Genomic DNA, 27038 nt, shown 5'->3' with positions numbered 1-27038 from the left:
TCCCTCTCAATCCCTATCAACCAATCTCTGCCATTGCTATCAACCCCATCACTCCATTTCCCTCAACCCTCATCATACTATTTCCCCATTACTATCCAGCCCATCTCCCCATCATCTCCCCATTCCTCACAACTCCCATCTCATCATTTCGTCATTACAATCAATCCTCATCTCTATCTCCCCCATTCCTTTCAACCTCGAGTCAACCTGCATCTCCCCATTCCTCTGAATCCTTATCGCACCATTTCCCCACTGCTCTCCAGTCCATCTCCCCACCATCTCCTTATTTCTCTCAACCCCTATCTCACCATTTCCCCATCACTATCTCCCTATCATCTCACCCATTGCTCTCAACCCAAGTCTCCCACCATTTCCCCTACTCTCCTCAAACCCCGTCTCTCACACCACGTCACCACTCCCCTCAACCCTGTCTCCATCTCCCCTTTTCCTCAAACCCTGTCTGCTCACAATTTCCCACATACCTCTCAGTCTCCGTTTCCCTGCCATGTTCCCATTCCTCTTAACCCCAGTCTCTCCACACTCTTACCCATTTCTGTCACACCCATAACCTTATTTTACTCTTCTCAGTCCATCTCCTCATTTCTCTCTAGCCCCATCACACCATTTCCTCAATGTTCTCCAGTTCATCTCCCCACCATCCCCCAATTACTTTTAACCTGATCTCCCCACCATTTCTCGTTCCTCTCAACACCATTCACAATTCCTCTCAAACCCATCTGCCGAGCATCTCCCCCAATCCTATCAAACCCTTTCTCCTCACCACGTCATCATTCTCCTGAAACTCCATCTACCCACCATCCACCCATTCCTCTCAAAACCATCACCCACCATCTCCGCATTCCTTTCAGCTCCATCTCCATCAATTACTTATAACCTCATCTCACCGCCATCTCGCCCATTCCTCTCAACCCCTAACTCAACATCTCCCCTATTCCTCTCAACATTCATCTGCCCACAATTGCCCCTTTTCCTCTCAACACCTATCACCCCACCATCACCTGCATTCCTCTCAAAACCCTCTCTTCACCATCTCCCCATTCATAGAACATAGAATAGTACAGCACAGTACAGGCCCTTCAGCCCACAATCTTGTGCCGACCCTCAAACCCTGCCTCCCATATAAGCCCCCACCTTAGATTCCTCCATATACCTGTCTAGTAGTCTCTTAAACTTCACTAGTGTATCTGCCTCCACCACTGACTCAGGCAGTGCATTCCACGCACCAACCACTCTCTAAGTAAAAAACCTTCCACTAATATCCCCCTTGAACTTCCCACCACTTACCTTAAAGCCATGTCCTCTTGTATTGTGCAGTGGTGCCCTGGGGAAGAGGCACTGGCTATCCACTCTATCTATTCCTCTTATTATCTTGTACACCTCTATCATGTCTCCTCTCATCCTCCTTCTCTCCAAAGAGTAAAGCCCTAGCTCCCTTAATCTCTGATCATAATACTTTCTAAACCAGGCAGCACCCTGGTAAATCTTCTCTGTATCCTTTCTAATGCTTCCACATCCTTCCTATAGTGAGGTGACCAGAACTGGACAGAGTACTCCAAGTGTGGCCTAACCAGAGTTTTATAGAGCTGCATCATTACATCGCACTCTTAAACTCTATCCCTCGACTCATGAAAGCTAACACCCCATAAGCTTTCTTAACTACCCTATCTACCTGTGAGGCAACTTTCAGGGATCTGTTGTCAAAGGCCTTCTGAAAATCCAAGTCTACCCTGCTTGTAATTTCCTCAAAAAATCGCAGTAGGTTAGTCAGGCAGGACTTTTCTTTCAGAAAACCATGCTGGTTTTGGCCTATCTTGTCATGTGTCTCCAGGTACTCCATAATCTCATCCCTAAAGATCAATTCCAACAACTTTCCAACCACTGATGTCAGGCTAACAGATCTATAGATTCCTTTCTGCTGCTTCCCACCCTTCTTAAATAGTGAAGTAACATTTGCAATTTTCCAGTCATCTGGTACAATGCCAGAATCTATCGATTCTTGAAATATCATTGTTAATGCCTCCACAATCTCCCCAGCTACTTCCTTCAGAACACAAGGGTGCAATCCATCAGGTCCACGAGATTTATCCATCCTCAGATAACTAAACTTCCTGAGCACCTTCTCAGTCATAATTTTCACTGCACAAACTTCACTTCCCTGACAGTCTTGATGCAGATGTCTTCCACTGTGAAGACTGATGCAAAATACACATTCATTTGCTCTGCCATCTCTGCATCTTTCATTATAATATCTCCAGCGTCATTTTCTATTGGTCCTATCTCTACCCTCAACTCCCTTTTACCCTTTATATACTTAAAAAAGCTTTTAGTATCTTCTTTGATATTAGTCGCCAGCTTCCTTTCATAATTCATCTTTTCCTTCCTAATGACCTTCTTAATTTCCTTCTGCAAGTTTTTAAAAGCTTCCCAATCCTCTATCTTCCCACTAGCTTTGGGTTCCTTGTATGCCCTCTTTTTTGCTTTTTCTTTGGCTCTGACTTCACTTGTCAGCCACAGTAGTGTCCTTCTTCCATTTGAAAATTTCTTCTTATTTGGAATGTATCTGTCTTGCACTTCCCTCATTTTCACAGAAACTCCAGCCATTGCTGCTCTGCTGTCCCTCCTGCAATGTCCCTTTCCAGACAATTTTGGCTGGTTCCCCTCTCATGCCATTGTAATTTCCTTTATTCCACTGAAATACCGACACATTGGAATTTAGTTTCTCCTTCTCAAATTTCAAAGTGAACTCATTCATATCGTGGTCACTGCTCCCCAAGGATTCCTTAATCTTAAACTCTCTTATCATCTCTGGATCATTGCACAACACCCAATCCAGTACAGCCAATTCCCTGGTGGGCCCAACAACAGGTTGTTCTAAAAAGCCATCCCTTAGATATTCTACAAATTCTCTCTCTTGAGGTCCAGTACTGGCCTGGTTTTCTCAATCCACTTTCATGTTAAAATCCCCAACGATTATCATGACATTGCCTTTCTGACAAGCCTTTTCTATCTCCTGCTGTAATTTGTAATCCACATCCCGGCTGCTGTTTGGAGGCCTGTATACAACTGCCATTAGGGTCCTTTTACCCTTGCCATTTCTTAACATCCAATCCTATGAGGGGTGATTGATAAGTTCGTGGCCTAAGGTAGGAGGAGTCAATTTTAGAAAACCTAGCACATTTATTTTTCAACATCGTCCCCTCCTGCATTTGCACACTTAGTCCAGCGATTGTGGAGCATACGGATTTTGGACCTCCAGAAAGTGTCCACAGATTGGTGATTGATAAGTTTGTGGCCTAAGGTAGAAGGAGATGAGTTATACAGCTCTCTTTGCATGCACACGCGAGTCAACTCTTTGAGTGATTATGCAGAAAGTTTGAAGTTAATAGCTCATCTCCTTCTACCTTAGGCCAGAATGTATCAATCACCACTGTTGAGTTATTATATTCAAACCTTCTGCATAATCACTCAAATGTTGACCTGCATGCGCATGTAACAAGAGCTGTATAACTCACCTCCTTCTACCTCAGGCCATGAACTTATCAATCACCCCTGCTGTGGACACTTTCTGGAGGTCCAAGACCCGTATGCTCCATGACCGCTGGACTAAGTGTGTAAACGTAGGAGGGGACTATGTTGAAAAATAAATGTGCTAGGTTTTCTACAATTGAATCCTTCTACCTTAGGCCATGAACTTACCAATCACCCCTCGTATGTCATATCCTTCTAATGATTTAATATAATTTCTAACACACAGGGCCACACCACCCCCTCTGCCTACTAACCCACCTTTCCGATACACCGTATATCCTTGGACGTTCTGCTCCTAAGTTTCAGAGATGGCCACAACTTCATGCTTGCTAATCTGTAGCTGAATTTCAAGATTGTCCATTTTATTTCTTATGCTGCGTGCATTCAATACAACACTTTCAGTCCAGTATTTGTTGCTTTCTGTTTTAACTGCAGCTCGTCTCTATTGCCCTGTAACTCATCCCTCTGTGATTATGCCTCATCTCCTGCCTGTCCTTTCTATCATCCCTGTTGCACACCATCTTTGATTTATTTCTGTTTCTCCCTTCCTCAGCCCTATCAGTCTGGTTCCCATCGCCCCTGCCAAATTAGATTAAACCCTCCCTAACAGCTCTATTAAATGTGCCTGCTAGGATATTGGACCCCTTTGGGTTCAGGTGTAACCTGTCTTTTTGTACAGGTCGTACCTCCCCCGGAAGAGGCCCTAGTGATCCAGGAACCTGAAGCCCTGCCCCCTGCACCAGTCTCTCAGCCACACATTAATATGTCATGTCATGCTATTCTTGCACTCTTTAGCACGTGACACAGACAGCAATCCTGAGCTTACTTCCATGAGTATCAGTGCATTAGGGGTGCAAAGTCAAAAAGGCTAGCAAATACAGACCTCAAAGCGTTATATCTCAATACCGGAATGTAACAAAATAAGGGTAGATGATCTTGTTGCACTATTACAGACTATCAGGTACGATGTTGTGGCCATCACTGAATCGTGGCTGAAGGATAGTTGTAGTTGGGAGCTAAATGTCCAAGGTTACACGTATCGAAGGGATAGGAATGTAGGCGTAGCTCTGCTGGTAAAGAATACATCGAATCAGTAGAAGGGATTTGCTATAGGATCGGAAAATGTTAAATCCTTGTGGATCGAGTTTAGAACTGCAAGAGTGGAAGGACCCTGATGGCAGTTATATACAGGCCTCCCAACAGTGGCTGAGATGTGGACCACAGATTATAAAGGGAAATAGAAAGGTGTGTCAAAAGGGCAATGTTATGATAGTCATGGGAGATTTTAACATGCAGGTCAACTGGGAAAATCAGGTTGGTAATGGATCTCAAGAGAGTGAGTTTGTTGAATGCCTATGAGATGGCTTTTCAGAGGAGCCTACTAGGGAATCAGCTATACCAGATTGGGTGTTATGTAATGAACTGGGGGTGATTAGAAAGCTTCAGGTAAAAGAACTCTTAGGAGGCAGTGATCATAATATGATTGAGTTCAACTTGAAATTCGATAGGGAGAAAGTAGAGTCTGGCACAGCAGTATTTCAGTGGGGTAAATGAAATTACAGTGGTATGAGAGAGGAGCTAGCCAAAGTAAATTGGAAGCAGCAGCTAGCAGGGGTGACAGTAGAGAAGCAATGTCATGAGTTTCTTGGACAAATGATGAAAGTGAAGGGCAGACTTATTCCAAAAACAAAGAAATATTGAAATGGCAAAATAGTACAACTGTGGCTGACAAGGGAAGTCAAAAAAATACAAAAACAAAAGAGGGGGCATGCAACAAAGCAAAAATTAGCGGTAAGGTAGAGGATTGGGAAGCTTTTAAAATCCTACAGAGAGCGACTAAAAGAATCATTAGAAGAGAAAAGATGAAATATGAAAGCAAGCTAGTAAACAATATCAAAGTGAATAGTAAAAGCTATTTCAAATATATAAAAAAAAGAGAGATGAGAGTTGATATAGGACCACTGGAAAATCAGGCCAGAGAAATAATGGGGGACAAGGAGATGGCAGATGAACTAAATGAGTATTTTGCATTAGTCCTCACTGTGGAAGACACTAGCAGTGTGCCAGATATTGCAGTGTGTGAGGGAAGAGAAATGAGTGCAGTTACCATTACAAGGGAGAAAGTGTTCAAAAAAACTAAAAGACCTAATTGTATATAGGTCACCCAGACCAGTTGAACTTCAGTTTAAGGTTCTGAAGGAGGTAATGGTAGAGATTTTCAAAAATCACTAGATTCTGGCATGGTTAACGAGGACTGGAAAATTGCAAGTGTTACTTCACTACTTAAGAAAAGAGGTAAGCAGCAGAAAGGAATATATAGGCCAATTAGTCTGTCCTCAGTGGTTGGGAAGATTTTGGAGTCAATTATTAACAATAAGGTTATGGAGTACTTGGTGACATAGGTCAAGATAGGATAAAGTCAGCATTGTTTCCTTAAGGAAAAATCTTGCCAGACGAACCTGTTGGAATTCTTTGAGGAGATTACAAGTAGGATAGACAAAGGAGGTGCAGTGTATGTTGTATATTTGGACTTTCAGAAGGCCTTTGACAAGGTGCCTCACATGAGGCTGTTTACCAAGTTAAAAGCCCATGGTATTACAGGAAAGTTAGGGCATTGGCTGATTAGTAGGAGGCAGCGAGTAGGAATAAGAGGGTCTATGTCTGGTTGGCTGCCGGTGACTGGTGGTGTTCTGCAGGGATTGGTGTTGGGACCACTTCTTTTTACGCTGCATATCAATGATTTAGATGATGGAATAGACGGCTTCATTGCCAAGTTTGCAGATGTTACAAAGATTGGTGGAGAGGCAGGTAGTGTTGAGGAAACAGGTAGGTTGCAGAAGGTATTAACAGGTAGGTTGCAGAAGGTCTTAACAGATTAGGAAAATGAGTAAGAAAGTGGCAATGTTGGAAAATGCATGGTCATACACTTCAGTAGAAGAAATAAATCTGCAGACTATGTTCTAAAAGAGGAGAAAATCCAAAATCTGAGAGCAAAGGAACTTGGGAGCCCTTGTGCAAAACACCCTAAAGGTTAATTTGTAGGTTAAGTCGGTGTTGAAGAAGGCAAATGCAATGTTAGCATTAATTTTGAATACAACAGCAGGGATGTGATGCTGAAGCTTTATAAGGCACTGCTGAGGCCTCACAGTTTTGGCACATCATCTAAGAAAAGATGTGCTGGCTTTGGAGAGGGTTCAGAGGAGGTTCACAGTGATAATTCTAGGAATGAAAGGGTTATCATACAACGTTTATTTGATGACTCTGTGTCATACTCACTGGAATTCAGAAGGACAAGGAGGATCTCATCGAAACCTTTCGAATGTTGAAAGGCCTAGACAGAGTAGATGTGGAAAGGATGTTTCCCATGCTGGGGGAAGTTTTGGACAAGGGACCACAGCCTCAGGAAACAGAGATCTGGTGAAATTTCTTTCGCAAAAGGGTGGTGAATTTATGGAATTTGTTGCCACAGGCAGCTGTGGAAGCCAGGTTGTTGGATGTATTTATGGCAGGGGTTGATAAGTTCTTGATTGGACATGGCATCAAAGGTTATGGGGAGAAGGCCGAGGAATGGGGTTGATAAGGGGAAAAAATGGATCAGCCATGATTGAATGGCAGAACAGACTTGGTGGGCCAATTTTGCTCCTATGCCTTATGGTCTTTCCTCTCTGTAATCCCACCTCTACGTCCCCACCATCTCCACCATTCCTCTCAAACCATCTCCTCACTATTTCCCCCACCCCTTTCAACTTCCTTCTCCCCACCATCTCCTTCATTCATCTCAAAATCATTCCCCTCCATCTCCCCATTCCTCTCAAAACCATATCTGTAGTTATGTCATGGTCCGGTCCGTGAAGTCCGTATTCCGGTTCACGGTCCGGTCCATCCACCCTTGCTCCAGGTTTTCCTGTCTACCCTGTTTCTGTTCTTGTTAAGCACTAATTAAGGCAGCTGATTCTCATTGGGGCTGGCTGCATAAGTACCTCCAGAGACCAGGGCGTGGCTGCTGGATTATTCTTGTCCTTACTCCTTGTATCCCTTGCTCTGCCTTCTGTTTCCTCGCTGAAGCCCTGCCTTGTCTTGCCGGTAACTCTCCCCTCGCCTGAAGTTCTCGCCTTGCCTTGCTTTGCCAGAAGCCCTGCCTTGTCTTGCCAGTAACTTTCACCTCGTCTCGCCTGCAGTCTTGACCTGGATCCACCCCGTACCTAGCTCCCTTCCTGTCCCTTGCCTCCGCCCAGGTAAGCCAGGCCGTCTCGCCGTTACCTGCGGTTGGTTCTGTCCCTTCCTGTCCCATGCCTCTGTCGGGTGGTGATCCACGCCCTGCCCAGGAGTAGTGTGCCCTGCCCCAGAGGAGCCTGCCTAGCCTCAAGCCTGAAGACTCCAGCCTCGCCTCGCCTCAAGTCTCCTGCCTCCAGACTCCGGCCTCGTCCTGCCTGCCTGCCAAACCTCGTCCTTGCCTAGTTCTGGGGTCCGAGCCAGAGGCAAGACCCAGGTACTGGGTCCTTGTCCAGTCTCTGGCTCGGAGTCCAAGCCCGGGCTCCTAGCTCTTTTGTCCAGTCCTGTTCCAGGTTCCTGGTTTTCCTGTCCATGTCCTTGCCATCAGCCTGTATCCTAGTCCTGTCCCTAGTACTTCAGTGTCTGTGTCTTGCACTCGGGTCCATTCCCAGCCACCGCCTTATGACAAGTTACTTTCAACTCCATCTCCCCTATTCCTCACAAATCCTGTCTCTTCACCACTACTCGCACCCCTCTCAATCCCATCACCCTGCCATCTCGCCATTCCTCTCAAACCCTGTCTCTGCACCATCTCACTCTCAATCCCCATCTCTCCACCATATACCCACTGCTCTCAAACTCCATCCTCTACACCATCAACCCCTTTCCTCTCAATCCTCCTCTCCTCACCATCTACGCCATTGCTCTAAATCCCCATCCTCCTAACATCTCCTACATTCCTCTCAAAACCCATCTCCCCACATCTCACCATCCCTCAACCCCTGTTTCCCACCATCTCCCCCATTCCTTTCAACTCATCTCCCTATCAACCCCAATCCTCTCAAATGGTGGAGAAGACTCAATGGGCTGAATGGACTACTTCTGCTCCTATATCTTATGGTCAAAGCCCATCCCCGGACCGTCTCCCCATTCTTCTCAAACCCTGTCTTCCTACCATCTGCCCCTTTTCTCTCTAACCCCATCTCCACCTTTCCTCAGAAACCCTATCTCCCCATTATCTCTCCCATTCCTCTTAACTCCATCCACCCACCATGTCCCTCATTTCTCTCAAACCCTTCATTCCACCATCTCCCCCATTCCACTCAACCCCATCATCCCACCATCCCTCCCAATTACTTTCAACCCTATCTCTCCACCATCACCCCATTCCACTCAACACAATCATCTCCAGTATTTCATCCACCCCTTCCCCCGCCCACCTCCTACTTCCTCCAGCCCCTCACCCCACCCTAGTCTCCCCGTGATCCCTCAACTCACCACCACAACCCAACTCCCATCATTCCCCTCCACCATGTCAGCCGTACATCCACTACACCGGCATCCCTCCTTCCTGCCTTCTCCACGCCATCTCTAATCCACACAGCATGCCCAACACACCATTGAGAGAATCATAGCATGAAAGAGATGGACAAATGGGGAGAGAGGGACAGAGAATGAAAGACAGGCGGAGGGGGAGAGGGACAAACAAAGTTAGAGAGAGATGGAAAACGGATAAAGTTGGCTTACCTGAGGACCAGCGTCGCCAGCGTCACCCTTCAATCCTGGACTGCCAGGAATTCCCTAAACAACGGCAAATTCAGAGAGATCAGTGAGTACGGCAGAGAGATGGGTGAAACATCCATTATTCCAGACTGTGCTAGTGGGGAGGCAAAACAATAACTTCTGACACCTAATGGGAGGTGTGGGTGGTGATGATGGAAGGTGTGGGAGATGATGATGGGAGGTGTGGGTGATGATGGGAGGTGTGGGTGGTGATGATGGGAGGTGTGGGTGGTGGTGATGATGGGAAGTGTGGGTGATGGTGATGATGGGAGGTTTGGGTGGTGATGATGGGAGGTGTGGGTGGTGATGATGGGAGGTGTGGGTGGTGATGATGGAAGGTGTGGGTGGTGATGATGGGAGGTGTGGGTGGTGATGGGAGGTGTGGGTGGTGATGGGAGGTGTGGGTGGTGGTGATGATGGGAAGTGTGGGTGATGGTGATGATGGGAGGTTTGGGTGGTGATGATGGGAGGTGTGGGTGATGGTGATGATGGGAGGTGTGGGTGATGGTGAAGATGGGAGGTGTGGGTGATGGTGATCATGGGAGTTGTGGGTGATGGTGATGGGAGGTGTGGGTGATGGTGATAATGGGAGGTGTGGGTAATGATGGGAGTTGTGGGTGGTGGTGATGGGAGGTGTGGTTGATGGTGATGGGAGGTGTGGGTGGTGATGATGAGAGGTGTGGGTGGTGATGATGGGAGGTGTGGGTGATGGTGATGATGGGAGGTGTGGGTGGTGATGATGGGAGGTGTGGGTGATGGTGATGGGAGGTGTGGGTGGTGATAATGGGAGGTGTTGGTGGTGATGATGAGAGGTGTGGGTGATGGTGATGATGGGAGGTGTGGGTGGTGATGGGAGGTGTGGGTGGTGATGATGAGAGGTGTGGGTGGTGATGATGAGAGGTGTGGGTGATGGTGATGATGGGACGTGTGGGTGGTGATGATGGGAGGTGTGGATGATGGTGATGGGAGGTGTGGGTGGTGATGATGGGAGGTGTGGGTGATGGTGATGGGAGGTGTGGGTGGTGATGATGGGAGGTGTTGGTGGTGATGATGAGAGGTGTGGGTGATGGTGATGATGGGAGGTGTGGGTGGTGATGATAGGAGGTGTGGGTGGTGATGATGAGAGGTGTGGGTGGTGATGATGAGAGGTGTGGGTGATGGTGATGATGGGACGTGTGGGTGGTGATGATGGGAGGTGTGGATGATGGTGATGGGAAGTGTGGGTGATGATGGGAGGTGTGGGTGGTGATGATGAGAGGTGTGGGTGGTGATGATGAGAGGTGTGGGTGATGATGGGAGGTGTGGGTGGTGGTGATGGGAGGTGTGGGTGGTGGTGATGGGAGATGTGTGTGATGATGGGAGTTGTGGGTGGTGGTGATGGGAGTTGTGGGTGGCGGTGATGGGAGGTGTGGGTGAGGATGGGAAGTGTGGGTGATGGTGATGGGAGATGTGTGTGATGATGGGAGGGTGGGTGTTGCTGATGGTAGGTGTGGATGATGGTGATGATGGGAGGTGTGGGTGATGATGGGAGGGTGGCTGTTGATGATGGGAGGTGTGGGTGATGGTGGTGATGGGAGGTGTGGGTGGTGATGATGTGAGGTGTGGGTGATGGTGATGATGGGAGGTGTGTGATGGTGATGATGGGAGGTATGTGTGTTGATGATGGGAGGTGTGGGTGATGATGGGAGGTGTGGGTGATGATGGGAGATGTGGGTGATGATGGGAGGTGTGAGTGGTGATGATCGGAGGTGTGGGTGATGATGGGAGGGTGGGTGTTGATGGGAGGTGAGGGTGATGGTGATGAGAGATTTGGGTGATGGTGATGATGGGAGGTGTGGGTGGTGATGGGAGGTGTGGGTGATGGTGATGATGGGAGCTGTGGATGGTGATGATGGGAGGTGTGGGTGATGATGGGAGATGTGGGTGATGATGGGAGGTGTGGGTGATGGTGATGGGAGGTTTGGGTGGTGATGATGGGAGGTGTGGGTGGTAATGGGAGGGTGAGTGTTGATGATGGGAGGTGTGGGTGATGGTGATGGGAGGTGTGGTTGATGGTGATGGGAGGTGTGGATGGTGATGATGGGAGGTGTGGGTGGTGATGATGGGAGGTGTGGGTGATGGTGATGGGAGGTGTGGGTGGTGATAATGGGAGGTGTTGGTGGTGATGATGAGAGGTGTGGGTGATGGTGATGATGGGAGGTGTGGGTGGTGGTGATGGGAGGTGTGGGTGGTGATGGGAGGGTGGGTGTTGATGATGGGAGGTGTGGGTGATGGTGATGATGGGAGGTGTGGGTGATGGTGATGGGAGATGTGGGTGGTGGTGATGGGAGGTGTGGGTGGTGGTGATGGGAGTTGTGGGTGGCGGTGATGGGAGGTGTGGGTGATGGTGATGATGGTAGGTGGTTGTCGTGATGATGGGAGCTTTGTGTGATGATGGGAGGGTGGGTGTTGATGATGGGAGGTGTGGGTGTTGATGATGGGAGGTGTGGGTGATGGTGATGATGGTAGGTGTGTGTGGTGATGATGGGAGGTGCGGGTGGTGATGGGAGGTATGGGTGATGGTGATTACGGGAGGTGTGGGTGGTGGTGATGATGGGAGGTGTGCGTCATGATGTGAGGTGTGGGTGGTAATGATGAGAGGTGTGGGTGATGATGAGAGGGTGGGTGTTGATGATGGGAGGTGTGTGATGGTGATGATGGGAGGTGTGTGTGTTGATGATGGGAGGTGTGGGTGATGATGGGAGGTGTGGGTGATGATGGGAGGTGTGGGTGATGATGGGAGGGTGGGTGTTGATGATGGGAGGTGTGGGTGATGGTGATGATGGGATGTGCGGGTGGTGATGATGGGAGGTGTGTGTGTTGATGGGAGGTGTGGGTGATGATGGGAGGTGTGGATGGTGATGACGGGATGTGCGGGTGGTGATGATGGGAGGTGTGGGTGGTGATGATGGAAGGGGTTGGTGATGATGGGAGGTGTGGGTGGTGATGATGGGAGGTGTGTGATGGTGATGATGGGAGGTGTGTGATGGTGATGATGGGAGGTGTGTGTGTTGATGATGGGAGGTGTGGGTGGTGATGATGGGAGGTGTGGGTGGTGATGATGGGAGGTGTGTGATGGTGATAATGGGAGGTGTGTGTGTTGATGATGGGAGGTGTGGGTGATGATGGGAGGGTGGGTGATGGTGATGATGGGAGGTGTGGGTGTTGATGATGGGAGGTGTGGGTGATGGTGATGATGGTAGGTGTATGTGGTGATGATGGGAGGTTTGTGTGATGATGGGAGGGTGGGTGTTGATGATGGGAGGTGTGGGTGATGGTGATGATGGTAGGTGTGTGTGGTGATGATGGGAGGTGCGGGTGGTGATGGGAGGTATGGGTGATGGTGATTATGGGAGGTGTGGGTGGTGGTGATGATGGGGGGTGTGCGTCATGATGGGAGGTGTGGGTGGTGATGATGGGAGGTGTGGGTGGTGATGATGGGAGGGGTTGGTGATGATGGGAGGTGTGGGTGTTGATGATGGGAGGTGTGTGATGGTGATGATGGGAGGTGTGTGTGTTGATGATGGGAGGTGTGGGTGGTGATGATGAGAGGTGTGTGATGGTGATGATGGGAGGTGTGTGTGTTGATGATGGGAGGTGTGGGTGGTGATGATGAGAGGTGTGGGTGATGATGGGAGGTGTGGGTGGTGGCGATGGGAGGTGTGTGATGGTGATGATGGGAGGTGTGGGTGATGATGATGGGACGTGTGGGTGATGATGGGAGGTGTGGGTGGTGATGATGGGAGGTGTGTGATGGTGATAATGGGAGGTGTGTGTGTTGATGATGGGAGGTGTGGGTGATGATGGGAGGGTGGGTGATGGTGAGAGGTGTGGGTGATGGTGATGATGGGAGGTGTGGGTGGTGATGATGGGAGGTGTGGGTGATGATGGGAGATGTGGGTGGTGGTGATGGGAGATGTGGGTGGTGGTAATGGGAGGTGTGGGAGTTGATGATGGGAGGTGTGGTTGGTTATGAGAGGTGTGGGTGAGGATGGGAGATGTGGCTGATGATGGGAGGTGTGGGTGATGGTGTTGGGAGACGTGTGTGATGATGGGAGGTGTGGGTGAGGATGGAAAGTGTGGGTGATGGTGATGATGGGAGGTGTGGGTGATGGTGATGATGGGAGGTGTGGGTGATGGTGATGATGGGAGGTGTGGGTGGTGATGGGAGGTGTGGGTGATGATGGAAGGTGTGGGTGATGGTGATGATGGGAGATGTGGGTGGTGATGGGAGGTGTGGGTGAGGATGGGAGGTGTGGGTGAGGATGGGAGATGTGGGTGGTGGTGATGGGAGATGTGGGTGGTGGTAATGGGAGGTGTGGGTGATGGTGATGATGGGAGGTGTGGGTGATGGTGATGATGGGAGGTGTGGGTGGTGATGATGGGAGATGTGGGTGATGGTGATGACTGGAGGTGTGGGTGGTGATGGGAGGGTGGGTGTTGATGGGAGGTGTGGGTGAGGATGGGAGGTGCGGGTGAGGATGGGAGATGTGGGTGGTGGTGATGGGAGATGTGGGTGGTGGTAATGGTAGGTGTGGGTGATGGTGATGATGGTAGGTGTGTGTGGTGATGATGGGAGGTTTGTGTGATGATGGGAGGTGTGGGTGGCGGTGATGGGAGGTGTGAGTGATGATGAGAGGTGTGACTGGTGATGATGGGAGGTGTGTGTGATAGTGATGATAGGAGGTGTGGGTGATGCTGATTGGAGATGTGTGTGGTGATGGGAGGTGTGGGTGCTGATGATGGGAGGTGTGGTTGGTTATGAGAGGTGTGGGTGAGGATGGGAGATGTGGCTGATGATGGGAGGTGTGGGTGCTGATGATGGGAGGTGTGGGTGATGATGGGAGGTGTGGGTGAGGATGGAAGGTGTGTGTGATGATGGGAGGTGTGGGTGGTGATGAGAGAGGTGTGGGTGATGGTGATGATGGGAGTTGTGGGTGGTGATGATGGGAGGTGTGGGTGGTGGTGATGGGAGGTGTGTCTGATGGTGATGATGGGAGGTGTGGGTGATGGTGGGAGGTGTGGGTGGTGATGATGGGATGGTGGCTGTTGATGGCAGGTGCGGGTGATGGTGATGATGGTGTGAGGTGTGGGTGATGGTGATGATGGGAGGTGTGGGTGATGGTGATGATGGTGTGGGTGAGGATGGGAGGTGTTGGTGGTGTTGATGATGGGAGTTGTGGGTGATGGTGATGGGAGATATGTGTGATGATGGGAGGTGTGGGTGGTGATGATGGGCAGTGTGGGTGGTGAGGATGGGAGGTGTGGGTGGTGGTGATGGGAGGTGTGGGTGATGGTGATGATGGAAGGTGTGGGTGATGGTGATGATGGGAGGTGTGGGTGATGGTGATGATGGGAGGTGTGGGTGAGGACGGAAGCTGTGGGTGGTGGTGATGATGGGAGGTGTGGGTAATGATGATGGGAGGTGTGGGTGAGGATGGAAGGTGTGGGTGGTGATGATGTGAGGTGTGGGTGGTGATGATGGGAGGTGTGGTTGATGGTGATGATGGGAGGTGTGGGTGATGATGATGGGAGGTGTGGTTGATGGTTATGATGGGAGGTGTGGGTGATGATGATGGGAGGTGTGGGTGGTGATGATGGGAGATGTGGGTGATGGTGATGACTGGAGGTGTGGGTGTTGATGGGAGGGTGGGTGTTGATGGGAGGTGTGGGTGAGGGTGGGAGGTGTGGGTGAGGATGGGAGATGTGGGTGGTGGTGATGGGAGATGTGGGTGGTGGTAATGGGAGGTGTGGGTGATGGTGATGATGGGAGGTGTGGGTGATGGTGATGATGGTAGGTGTGGGTGATGGTGATGATGGTAGGTGTGTGTGGTGATGATGGGAGGTTTGTGTGATGATGGGAGGTGTGGGTGGTGGTGATGGGAGGTGTGAGTGATGATGAGAGGTGTGACTGGTGATGATGGGAGGTGTGGGTGATGGTGATGATGGGAGGTGTGTGTGATAGTGATGATAGGAGGTGTGGGTGATGCTGATTGGAGATGTGTGTGGTGATGGGAGGTGTGGGTGCTGATGATGGGAGGTGTGGTTGGTTATGAGAGGTGTGGGTGAGGATGGGAGGTGTGGGTGCTGATGATGGGAGGTGTGGGTGCTGATGATGGGAGGTGTGGGTGATGATGGGAGGTGTGGGTGAGGATGGAAGGTGTGTGTGATGATGGGAGGTGTGGGTGGTGATGATGGGAGGTGTGGGTGGTGGTGATGGGAGGTGTGTCTGATGGTGATGATGGGAGGTGTGGGTGATGGTGGGAGGTGTGGGTGGTGATGATGGGATGGTGGCTGTTGATGATGGCAGGTGCGGGTGATGGTGATGATGGGAGGTGTGGGTGATGGTGATGATGGTGTGGGTGAGGATGGGAGGTGTTGGTGGTGTTGATGATGGGAGTTGTGGGTGGTGATGATGGGAGGTGTGGGTGGTGGTGATGGGAGGTGTGTCTGATGGTGATGAGAGAGGTGTGGGTGATGGTGATGATGGGAGTTGTGGGTGGTGATGATGGGAGGTGTGGGTGATGGTGATGGGAGATATGTGTGATGATGGGAGGTGTGGGTGGTGATGATGGGCAGTGTGGGTGGTGAGGATGGGAGGTGTGGGTGGTGGTGATGGGAGGTGTGGGTGATGGTGATGATGGAAGGTGTGGGTGATGGTGATGATGGGAGGTGTGGGTGATGGTGATGATGGGAGGTGTGGGTGAGGATGGAAGGTGTGGGTGGTGATGATGTGAGGTGTGGGTGGTGATGATGGGAGGTGTGGTTGATGGTGATGATGGGAGGTGTGGGTGATGATGATGGGAGGTGTGGTTGATGGTGATGATGGGAGGTGTGGGTGATGATGATGGGAGGTGTGGGTGGTGATGATGGGATGTGTGGCTGTGGGTGATGATGGGAGGTGTGGGTGATGGTGATGATGGGATGTGTGGCTGTGGCTGATGGTGGGAGTTGTGACTGATGATGGGAGGTGTGGGTGATCGTGATGGGAGGTGTGGTTGGTGAATTGGTGATGGGAGGTGTAGGTGGGGATGCACTGTGACCTCCTGTGTCCTTCCTACTGCCAAGTGGAGTGTTCCCAAAACTCACCACTGGCCCCGACCTTCCTGTCAGTCCCATCGGACCAGCCGGACCTCTCATGGCAATCTGTCAATAAAGAGACAAGAGTCACAATACAGGCAGACACTGGATGCAGGCAAACACGGGATACAGGAAAACTAGGTTCCCTGCCAAATACAGGCAAACACAGCCCACTGCTGGATACAAGCAAACAGAGCTCGCTACAGTATGTGTGAGAGAGCGAGACCACCCCATCACAGACGGTCTGACAACTTGTGGAACAGGCCCTGTTGACCACTGGCTGTGTATTTTGAACTTAAGCAGAACAACAGACTTCTCCGATCATCACACATTAGCAGAGCCGTGTGCAGTTCTGGTCACCAGCTTTCGGAAGGAGTGCAGGAAAGATTTGCAAGGATGTTGCCAGGATTGAGGATTTAGTTTATAAAGAGAGACAGGTAAGGTAGGACTGTTTTCCCTGTAGTGGAGAAGGCTGAAAGTCACCACATAGAGGTTTGCAAATCATGTGGGGTATGGTAAGTTGGTAGATCTCAGTGTTTTTTCACTCCAGGGTTGGTGGTCTATGAAATAGGTAAAAGATGGTAGGGGAAAGATTGAAACAGGACCTAAGGGACAACACTTTCACATAAAGTGGGGTGAGTATACGGAACGAGCTGCTAGAAGAAGTGGTTGAGGGAGCTACCATTGAGAAATTTCAAGAACACTTGGATAGGAAAGATTCCCAACCTGGAGTCCACAGTCCCCTCAGTTACTGATAAGACTTTGTCCTTGAAGGATTGTGTATGGGTATGACTGAAACAGAGCTCTTTTATATGTTGTGTTCTGCCGGGCTTACTGGACACGCTATGTTGATGCCAGAATGTGTGGCAGTACTTGTGACCCTCCCACAGCACACTCTCGGCTGTGTTGTTAATGGGAGTGATGAATTTCAGAATCAGAATCAGAATCCTTTATTATCACCAAGTATTTGGACACATACAGGGAATTTGATGCTGGTTTCCTTGAGCTCTCGCTGTACAGAATTAAAAAAAACAAACAAAACAATGGTGCAAATAATCATGAACTATGTACAGTGAGGTATACCTGTGTATGTACAGGTGGACTTGGTTTATAACAGACTAAAATTCAAGTGTTCATAAGACTGATGGCATACGGATAGAAACTGTTCTTGTGCCTATTTGTCCTGGCATACAGTGATCTAAAGCGCCTACCAGAAGGAAGGAGTTGGAACAGGTGATGTCCAGGGTGTGATGGGTCTACAATGATGCTGCTTGCTCGCTTCCTGACTCTAGATGCAGATAAATCCTGGATCGAGGGCAGCTTCACACCAATAATCCTTTCTGCAGCCCTGACGGTTCTTTGGAGCCTATTCTTGTCACTGGATGTTTCAATGTATATGTGATAAATAAACTTGAAATTTGAATCCTCTTCCACTATAGGAACATCCTCTTCACATTTACTCTATCCAGACCTTACAATATTCTGTAGGATTCAAAGAGATTTCTGGTGAGTACATGCCCAGAGCCATCATATAGTTCTCATATGTTAATTTTTTCTTTCCTGGTATCATTCTCCCAGCAAGGTTAGATCACATGAGATCCAAGTGAGCTAGCCAATGAAATCCAAAGTTTGTTTGGAGAATGGAGTCAGAGGAGGTAGTAAGGTTGTTTCTCAGACCGAAGGCCTGTGACCGGTGGTGTGTGCCATAGGGATAGATATTGGGTCTCCTGTTTTTTTGTCACATACATTAACAATTTAGAATGTAGAAATCTACAGCACATTACTGACCCTTTGGCCCACAATGTTGTGCTGACCATGTAACCTGCTCTAGAAACTGCCTAGAATTTCCCTACTGCATAGCCCTCTATTTTTCTGAGCTCCTTGTACCTATCTAAGAGGCCCTTTAAAAACCCTATTGTATCCACTTCCACCACCGCTGCCGGCAGCCCATTCCACACACCCACCACTCTCTGTGTAAAAAAACTTATCTTGACGTCCCCTCTGTACCTACTTCCAAGCACCTTAAAACTCTGCCCTCTCGTGTTAGCCATTTCAGCCCTGGGAAAAAGCCTCTGACTATCCACACGATCAATGCCTCTCATCATCTTATACACCTCTATCAGACACCCCTCATCCTCTGTCACTCCAAGGAGAAAAGGCCAGGTTCACTCAACCTATTCTCATAAGGTACACCTTCCAATCCAGGCCACATCCTTGTAAATCTCCTCTGCACCCTCTCTCTTAGATGAGAAAGTAGGTGGTGTAATCAGTCAGGCTGCCGATCACACCAACATTGTTGGTGTGGGGAGGTGGTAAAGTTTGTCTGAGGCTGCAATAGGATCTAGATCAACTGGGAAATGGGCCAGGGAATGGCAGATGGAATTCCACTCAGACAAGTGAAAATGGAAAGGTTATGTACCACAGAATCCAGGAACAGTAAGTTAGGCAGATTCAATAGTGGCTTAGAGAGAGGAAGCAGAGGGTGATGGTTGAAGATTGCGTAGAATAGAATAGAACATTACAACACAGGAACAGACCATTTGGCCCACAATGTTGTGCCGAACTAACTAAAAAACAAATCAAAACAGCTAAATACTAACCCCTCCTACCTACATATCCTACCATCTTCCTTACATTCACGTGTCCATCCAAACATCTCTTGAAAGCCTCTGATGTGTAATTTGCCTCTACCACCATTCCAGGCAGCACACCCCAGGCATCCATGACTCTCTGAGTGAAAAACTTACACCTTATAGCCCCCTTGAATCTACCCTTTCTCACCTTCAATGCATGCCCTCTGGTATTAGACATTTCAACCCTGGGAAACAGATGTTCTCTGTCCACTCTCTATATGCCCCTCATAATCCTGTAAATCTCTGTCAGATCTCCCATCAGCCTCTGGCACTCCAGAGAAAACAACCCTAGTTTATCCAGACTCTCTTGGTAGCACATGCCCTCTAAACTCAGTAGCATCCTGGTAAACCTCTTCTGCACCCTCTTCAAAGCCACAACATCCTTCCTGTAGTGGGCAACCAGAACTGTATGCATTTCTCCAGTTACTGTATGAGGACTATCTGGCAGCTCTTGGGCTGTATTCTCTGGAGTTCAGGAGAATGAGGGGGGATCTCATCGGAACATTCCGAATGTTAAAAGACCTGAACAGATTAGATAAGGCAAAGTTATTTCCTAAGGTAGGAGAGTCTAGGACAAGAGGGCACGACTTCAGGATTGAAGGACGTCCATTTAGAATAGAGATGCGGAGAAATTAACTTAGTCGGAGGGTGGAAAATCTGTGGAATTTGTTGCCACGATCGGTTGTGGAGGCCAAGTCATTTAAGGCAGAGATAGATAGATTCTTGATTAATCAGGGCAACAAAGGGTATGGGGAGAAGGCAAGGTAACGGGGATGACTAGAAGAATTTGATCAGCCATGATTGAATGGCAGAGGAGGCTCGGTGGGCCAAATGACCAACTTCTGCTCCTATATCTTATGGTCTTATGTGGCCTAACTAGAGTTTTTTTTTTAAGTTGCAACATAACCTCATGACTTTTGAACTCAATGCCTTGACTAATAAATGCAAAGCCTTCCATAACCCGTCTTAATGACTCTACTGATCTCTGTAGCCACTTTCAAGGAGCTATGAACTTGGATCCCAAGATGTCTCTGCTCAGCAGCACACTAAGGATCTTGCCCTACCGTGATTCAATGCCTCACATTTCTCTGGGTTAAACTCCATCTGCCATTTCTCCGCCCATATCGCCAACTGATCTGTATCACACTGTATTCTTTGCCAATATTTTACAGTATCCACAACTCCACCAATCTTAGTATCACCTGCAAACTAACTAGCCCACCCATCTATATTTACATCCAGGTCATTTCTGTACATTACAAACAGCAGGCATCCCAGCACAGATCCCTGTGGAATGTCACTAATTACTGACCTGCTGCTCGAATAAGTCTCTTCAACCACTAGCTTCTGTCTTCTGTGTGCAAGCCAGCTCTGAATCCGAACAGCCAATTCTCCACAGACCCCATTATCCTCTAATGAGACTTTGTCAAATGTTGTACTAAGATCCATGTAGACAACAGCCACTGCCCCAGCCTCATCAGTCTCTCTCATCACTTTGTGAAAGAAAATCAAACAAGCTGGTAAAGCACGACCTGCCGCACACAAAGCTGTGCTGGCTCTCCCTAATTAGGCCATGAGTTTCCAAATGCTTATATATCCTATCACTAAGAGTTTGCTCCAGCAATTTCCCTATAACCGACGTGAGGCTCACTGGTCTATAGTTTCCCTTGTTCTCTTCTTAAGTTGAGGTACAACATTAGCCACTTGCCAGACCCCTGGGACCTGGCCTGAGGCTAGGGATGACTTGAAGATACTGGTCAAGCCCCAGAAATCTTGTCTCTTGCCTCCTTTAATAACCTGTGGTAAATTCCATCAGGCCCTGCGGACTTGCCCACCTTTATACTCATCAGGAGGCACAACACCTCCTCCTTGACTTCTAAATGCTTGAACGTATTTAAACATTCTCTTTTGGAATGGGGGGCCGGGGGCCGCTGCCTGGTGATGTGCCACAGGCGTCAGCGTTGAGATCACTATTATTTGTCATTATTACAAATGACTTGTATGTGAATGCTCAAGGGATGATCAGTAAATTTGCAAATAATATGGAAGTAAAAGGTGTTACTTAGGAGATTACCAAAGATTACCAGGACTTCATGGTTATTCTGAAAGTGGACCAAGGAGTAGCAAATAGATTTTGATATGGGAAATGTAGGGTGAGCAGCCAGAGGTTGTGCTCTACATTGGTACCAATGACATAGAAACATAGAAAATAGGTGCAGGAGTAGGCCATTCGGCCCTTCGAGCCTGCACCGCCATTCAGTATGATCATGGCTGATCATCCAACTCAGAACCCTGTACCAGCCTTCCCTCCATACCCCCTGATCCCTTCAGCCACAAGAGCCATATCTAACTCCCTCTTAAATATAGCCAATGAACTGGCCTCAACTGTTTCCTGTGGCAGAGAATTCCACAGATTCACCACTCTCTGTGTGAAGAAGTTTTTCCTAATCTCAGTCCTAAAAGGCTTCCCCTTTATCCTCAAACTGTGGCCTCTCGTTCTGGACTTCCCCAACAACGGGAACAATCTTCCTGCATCTAGCCTGTCCAATCCCTTTAGGATTTTATATGTTTCAATCAGATCCCCCCTCAATCTTCTAAATTCCAACGAGTATAAGCCTAGTTCATCCAGTCTTTTATCATATGAAAGTCCTGCCACCCCAGGAATCATGGGTAGGATGGGTGACGAGATCCTGCAAGGTCAGTTCAGGAAGTTAGGTGCTAAGTTAAAGGACACAATTGCTACCCATGCCACCTGCTAGTGAGGCTAGAAATAGGAAGATCATACAGTTTAACACGTGGCTAAGGAGATGGTGCAGCAGGGAGGACTTCAGATTTTTGGATCATTGGAGGAGAACTAATATCCTAATGGGAAGGTTTGCTAGTGCCGCGTGGAGGGGTTTATATTTGAGTTGCAGAGCACCAGAACAGATAATGTACAGTTTATGGAGAAAGATGTTGTTCAGTCTACTTACAAAGTCAGCGATTAAAGTTTGAGCATGGTGGGACTACTGTCCTGAGCTGTGTATATTTCAATGGAAGGAGTATTATTGGAAGAGGCCGATGAGCTCAGGGCAGGGATCAGTATGTGGAATTAGATATTGCAGCCGTTACTGAGACGGTTGCAGGAGGGGCAGGACTGGCAGCTCAACTTTCCATTTTAGACATGACAGAGCAGGAGGGATGAAAGGTGGAGGGGTGGTGTTACTAGTCAGGGAAAATGTCACAGCAAAGCTCTGTCAGGACAGACTGCAGAGCTCGTCTGGTGAGGCTTTTGGGTAGAATTGAGGAATAAGAAAGGTATGACCATGTTACCGGGATTATATTATAGATTAGCCAAGAATCTGCAGGATTTAGAGGAACACATTTGTAGAGGGATTGCAGACTGTTGCAAGAAACATAAGGTTGTGATAGAAGATGATTTTAATTTTCCACATATTAGCTTACATTCCCTTAATGTAAAATGGCTGGATGGGAAAGAGTTTGTCAAATGTGTTGAGAAAAGTTTCCTTAATCAGTACATAGAAGTCCCAATGAGAGAGTGTGATTCTAGATCTTCTATAAGGGAATGAGACAGAGCACTTTGTGTAGGAGAACACTCAGCATCTAGTGATCACAATGCCATATGTGGGCAGAGCTACGATGGTGCACAACAACTGTGGAAACAGCTTAATTTCTATCTTTAATGCCTCTCCTTTTCCTTTTCAGGGTGGATGGTGTTCTGTCGAAGAACCCAGCCTAGAACAACACTCAAACTAAGGCTCTGTGCAGAAATGTGACTTGTTCCTGTTTTTCGATACCCCTAGGACACAGCCTAGAAGATAAATGTGCCTTCAGGGTTCCGAAGCTTTATCACCATAAATCAGTGAGTCCTTTGTATATGTCTCCCCTCTCACAGTGAAAGGGTGGCAGCTCTGTCCCTATATTAGGGAGAAAGAGAGCCTGTGGTATGTTGAATCATTCAGTGAGTGATTAGTTTTTATGCACTGCAGATCATGGTCTTTCTTGGGGGCTTTGAAATTACTTCATGGTAGGTGGAGGATGCCAATGCGTTTCTTGCTGAAGTAAATAGGGAGGGGGAAAGTCATTATTTTTCTGCTAGTTGTGTGTGGGAGGGAGAGAGTAGGAAGCCTTTGGGGTTTTAACATCTTTACTGTCACTCATTCTTGGGGAACTCTTCAGGTTTTGTAGACGTCTACAAAGAACAAGAATGTCAGGTTGTATATTGAACACATTCTCTGACGTTAAATGGAACTGTTGAATTAGCTTCAAGGTAGTTATGGAACAAGATAGGTCTGGTCCTTGGGTTGAGAGTCTAAGTTGGAGAAAGGCCAGTTTTGATGGTATTAGTAAGGATCTGGCAAGTGTGGACTGGGACAAGTTGATTGCTGGCAAAGGTGTACTTGGTAAATGGAAGGCCTTCAAAAGAGAAATTTTGAGCCTATAGAGTTTGATTGCTCCTGTCAGAATAATAGGATCAAGGAACTTTGGTTTTCAAGAAACATTGAACGCTGGTTAAGACAAAGAAGGAGGTGCATAGCAGATATAGACAGGTAAGATAAATTCGATACTTGGAGTATAACAAATGCAAGAGACCACTTAATAAGGAAACCTTTCAAATGTTGCAAGACCTAGAGTAGATGTGGAAAGGATGCTTCCCATGGTGGGAGAGTCTAGGACAAGAGGGCACAGCCTCAGGATAGAGGGACGCCCTTTCAAAACAGAGATGCAGAGAGACTTCTCTAGCCAGAGGGTGGTGAATTTGAGGAATTTCTTACCACAGGCAGCTGTAGAGGCCTGGTAGTTGAGTATATTTAAAGCAGAGCTTGATAGGTTCTTGATTGGACACGGTATCAAAGGTTACGGAGAGAAGGCCGGGGAGTGAGGCTGAGGGAGGGAAATATCGGCCGTGATTGAATGGCAGAGCAGACTCGATGGGCCAAATGGCCCAATTCTACTCTATGCCTGATGGTCTTATGGAAATCAGGAGGGCTAAAATAAGGCATGAGAATGATCTAGCAAACAAGGTGAAAGAGAATCCCAAGGGCTTCTTCAGATATATTAAGGGCAAAAGAATAGCAAGGGACAAAGTCAATCCTCTGCAAGATCAGAGTGGTAATCTATGTGTGGAGCCAAAAGAGATGGGGAAATTTAAATGGATTTATTTGCATCTATATTTACTTGGGAGACTGACACAGAGTCCATAGAAGGGAGGCAAAGCAACAGCAAGATCATGAACCTTGTACATATTACAGAGGAGGCAGTATTGATGCCTTGAGCCCTGACAATGTGTTCCCTTGAAACCTGTGGGAGGCAAGTACAGAAATTGCTAAGGCCCTAGCAGAGATATTTAAAAATCCTTAGCCATGGGTGATGTGCCAGAGGATTAGAGGATAGCTAATGTTGTTCTATTGGTTAAGAAAAGCCTTAAGAATAAGCCAGGAAATTATAGGCTGGTGAGCCTCACACCAGTACTGGGAAAGTTGTTGGAAGGTATTCTGAGGGACCAGATGTACTGTATAAGTATATGGATAGCCAGGGACTGATTAAGGATAGTCAGCATGGTTTTGTGCATGGTAGGTCATGTCTAACCAATCTTATAAAGTTTTTTTGAGGAAGTTACCAGGAAAGTTGATGAAGACAAGGCAGTGGATGTTGTCTACATGCACTTTAGCAAGGTCTTTAACCATGCCTGCATGAGATTTTGGTGAAGAAGATTCGGTTGCTTAGCATTCAAGATGAGGCAGTAAATTGGTTTAAACATTGGCTTCACAGAAGAATCCAGAGAGTGCCTCTCTGACTGGAGGCCTGACTACTAGAGTGCCACAGGGATCGTTGCTGGGTCCGTTGTTTCTCATCTATATTGACAAACCAGATGATAATCTGGTAAATTGGATCAAAAATAGCAGGTGGAATTTAATGTAGATAAGGTTGAAGCATTGCACTTTGGGAACACTAACCAGGATAAGCCTTACACAGTGTGGGGTAGGGCACTGAGAGTGTGGTAGAACAGAGGGATTTAGGAGCACAGATCCATAATTTCTTGAAAGTGACTTCACAAATAAATAGTGTCATAAAGGAAGCTTTTGGCACATTGGCCTTCATAAATAAGTGCACTGAGAACAGGAGTTGGGATATTATGTGGCAATTGTATAAAATATTGGAGAGGCCTAATTTGGAATTTTGTGTCCAGAGTTAGTTACCTACCTACAGGAAAGATACAAATAAGAAACATCGAAACATAGAAAACCTACAGCACAATACAGGCCCTTCGGCCCACAAGGTTGTGCCGAAAATGTCCCTACCTTAGAAATTACTAGGGTTACCCATAGCCCTCTATTTTATTAAGCTCCATGTTCCTATCCAAAAGTCTCTTAAAAGATCCTGTTGTATCCGCTAAAAGCCCTTATCGTATCCGCTAAAAGACTCTATCGTATCCGGTTGAAAGAATGCAGGAAAATTTCTCAAGAATGTTGTCAGGACTTGTGAACCTGAGTAACAGAGAAAGGCTGAATAGGTTAGGACTTCATTCCTTGGAACATGGAGATTTGACAGAAGTATATAAAATTATGTGGGGCATAGGAAGTGTATAAAAGCAGGCTTTTTGCACTGTTGTGTGGAATTGCAACTAGAGGTCATGGAATGGAAGGTGAAATGTTTAAAGAGGAACATAAGGGGGAATGTCTTCACTCAGAGGGTGCTGTGGGTGTGGAACAAGCTGCCAGCACAAGTAGTGGATGTGGGGTTGATTTCAACATTTAAGAGATATTTAGTTAGGTACGTGGATAAGAGCGTTATGCAGGGCTATGGTGCTAGTGCATGTCAATGGGAATAGGCAGATTAATAGTTTGGCACAGACTAAATGGGCCGAAGGTACTGTTTCTGTGCTTTAGCATTCTATGACTTTTGGGGAGGGAGGGAGAACAGCCAGATGTCTTGGTACATATTGGTACCAATGACATAGGAAGGAAAAGCAAAGAGGTCCTGAAAAGAAAATTTAGAGATCTAGGTAGAAAGCTGAGAAGCAGGACCTCCTGGTAGTAATTTCTGGATTGCTGACTGTGAGGGTAGAAACAGGATGATGTGGAAGATAAATGCGTGGTTGAGAAGTTGGTGCGGGGGCAGGGCTTCATTCTTGGATTATTGGGATCTCTTCTGGGGGAGGAATGACCTGCTCAAAAGTGATGGGTTGCACTTGAACCCGAGGGGGACCAATACTCTCGTGGGCAGGTTTGTTAGAGCTGTTGGGGACGGTTTGGCGGGGGGGTGAGAACCAGAGTGATGGGACTCAGAATAGGACGGATGGTAAAAAAGTAAAGATAGCATGCAGTCGGACTGCCAGGAAGGGCAGGCAGGTGATGTGGCATAGTTGCAGCCAACAGGGTGAGTATCAGTACATGAGGGAGGCAAAATCAAAAAAAGGGTAACATGTACGGTACTCAAGGTGTTGTATCTCAATTCGTGGGGTATAAGGAATAATGTGGATGATCTTGTTGCATTATTACAGACTGTCAGGTATGATTTTGTGACCATCAGTAAATGGTTGTGGTTGGGAACTGAATGTTCAAGGTTACATGTTATATCGGAGGGATAGGGAGGTAAGCAGAGGGGTGGAGTGGCTCTACTGGTAAAGAATGGCATCAAATCAGTACAAAGATGTGACATAGGGTTAAAAGATGTTGAATTAAGAAACTGCATGGGAAAAAGGACATTGATGGCAGTTATATACAGGCCTCCCAACAGTGGCTGGGATGTGGACCACAGATTACAACAGGAAAGAGAGAAACATAGAAACATAGAAAATAGGTGCAGGAGTAGGCCATTCGGCCCTTTGATCCTGCACCGCCATTCAGTATGATCATGGCTGATCAACCAACTCAGAATTTGCCCACTCACCTAACCTATCCAAGTCATCCTGCATCCTCTTAGCATCCTCCTCACAGCTAACACTGCCGCCCAGCTTCG

At 47.7% G+C, this 27038-nt stretch overlaps 1 protein-coding gene across 1 annotated transcript in view; it reads right to left on the bottom strand.

The window, feature by feature from the left end:
* LOC140206422 (uncharacterized) overlaps window positions 1-27038 on the bottom strand; it is a 340374-nt gene that overhangs the window by 217851 nt on the left and 95485 nt on the right. Inside the window, exons 13-14 of the mRNA XM_072274789.1 lie at window positions 16453-16509; window positions 9289-9342 (exon numbers count right to left, since the gene is read on the bottom strand). Of these exons, the coding sequence (XP_072130890.1) occupies window positions 9289-9342; window positions 16453-16509 (111 nt within the window). The remainder of the gene's footprint in view (window positions 1-9288; window positions 9343-16452; window positions 16510-27038) is intronic.

This window comes from Mobula birostris, chromosome 12, assembly GCF_030028105.1.
Source record: "Mobula birostris isolate sMobBir1 chromosome 12, sMobBir1.hap1, whole genome shotgun sequence".
In the NCBI taxonomy this organism is placed as follows: Eukaryota; Metazoa; Chordata; class Chondrichthyes; order Myliobatiformes; family Myliobatidae; genus Mobula; species Mobula birostris.
The sequence above is the reverse complement of the archived record's forward strand: the minus strand, read 5'-3'. Positions and strand labels throughout refer to the sequence as shown.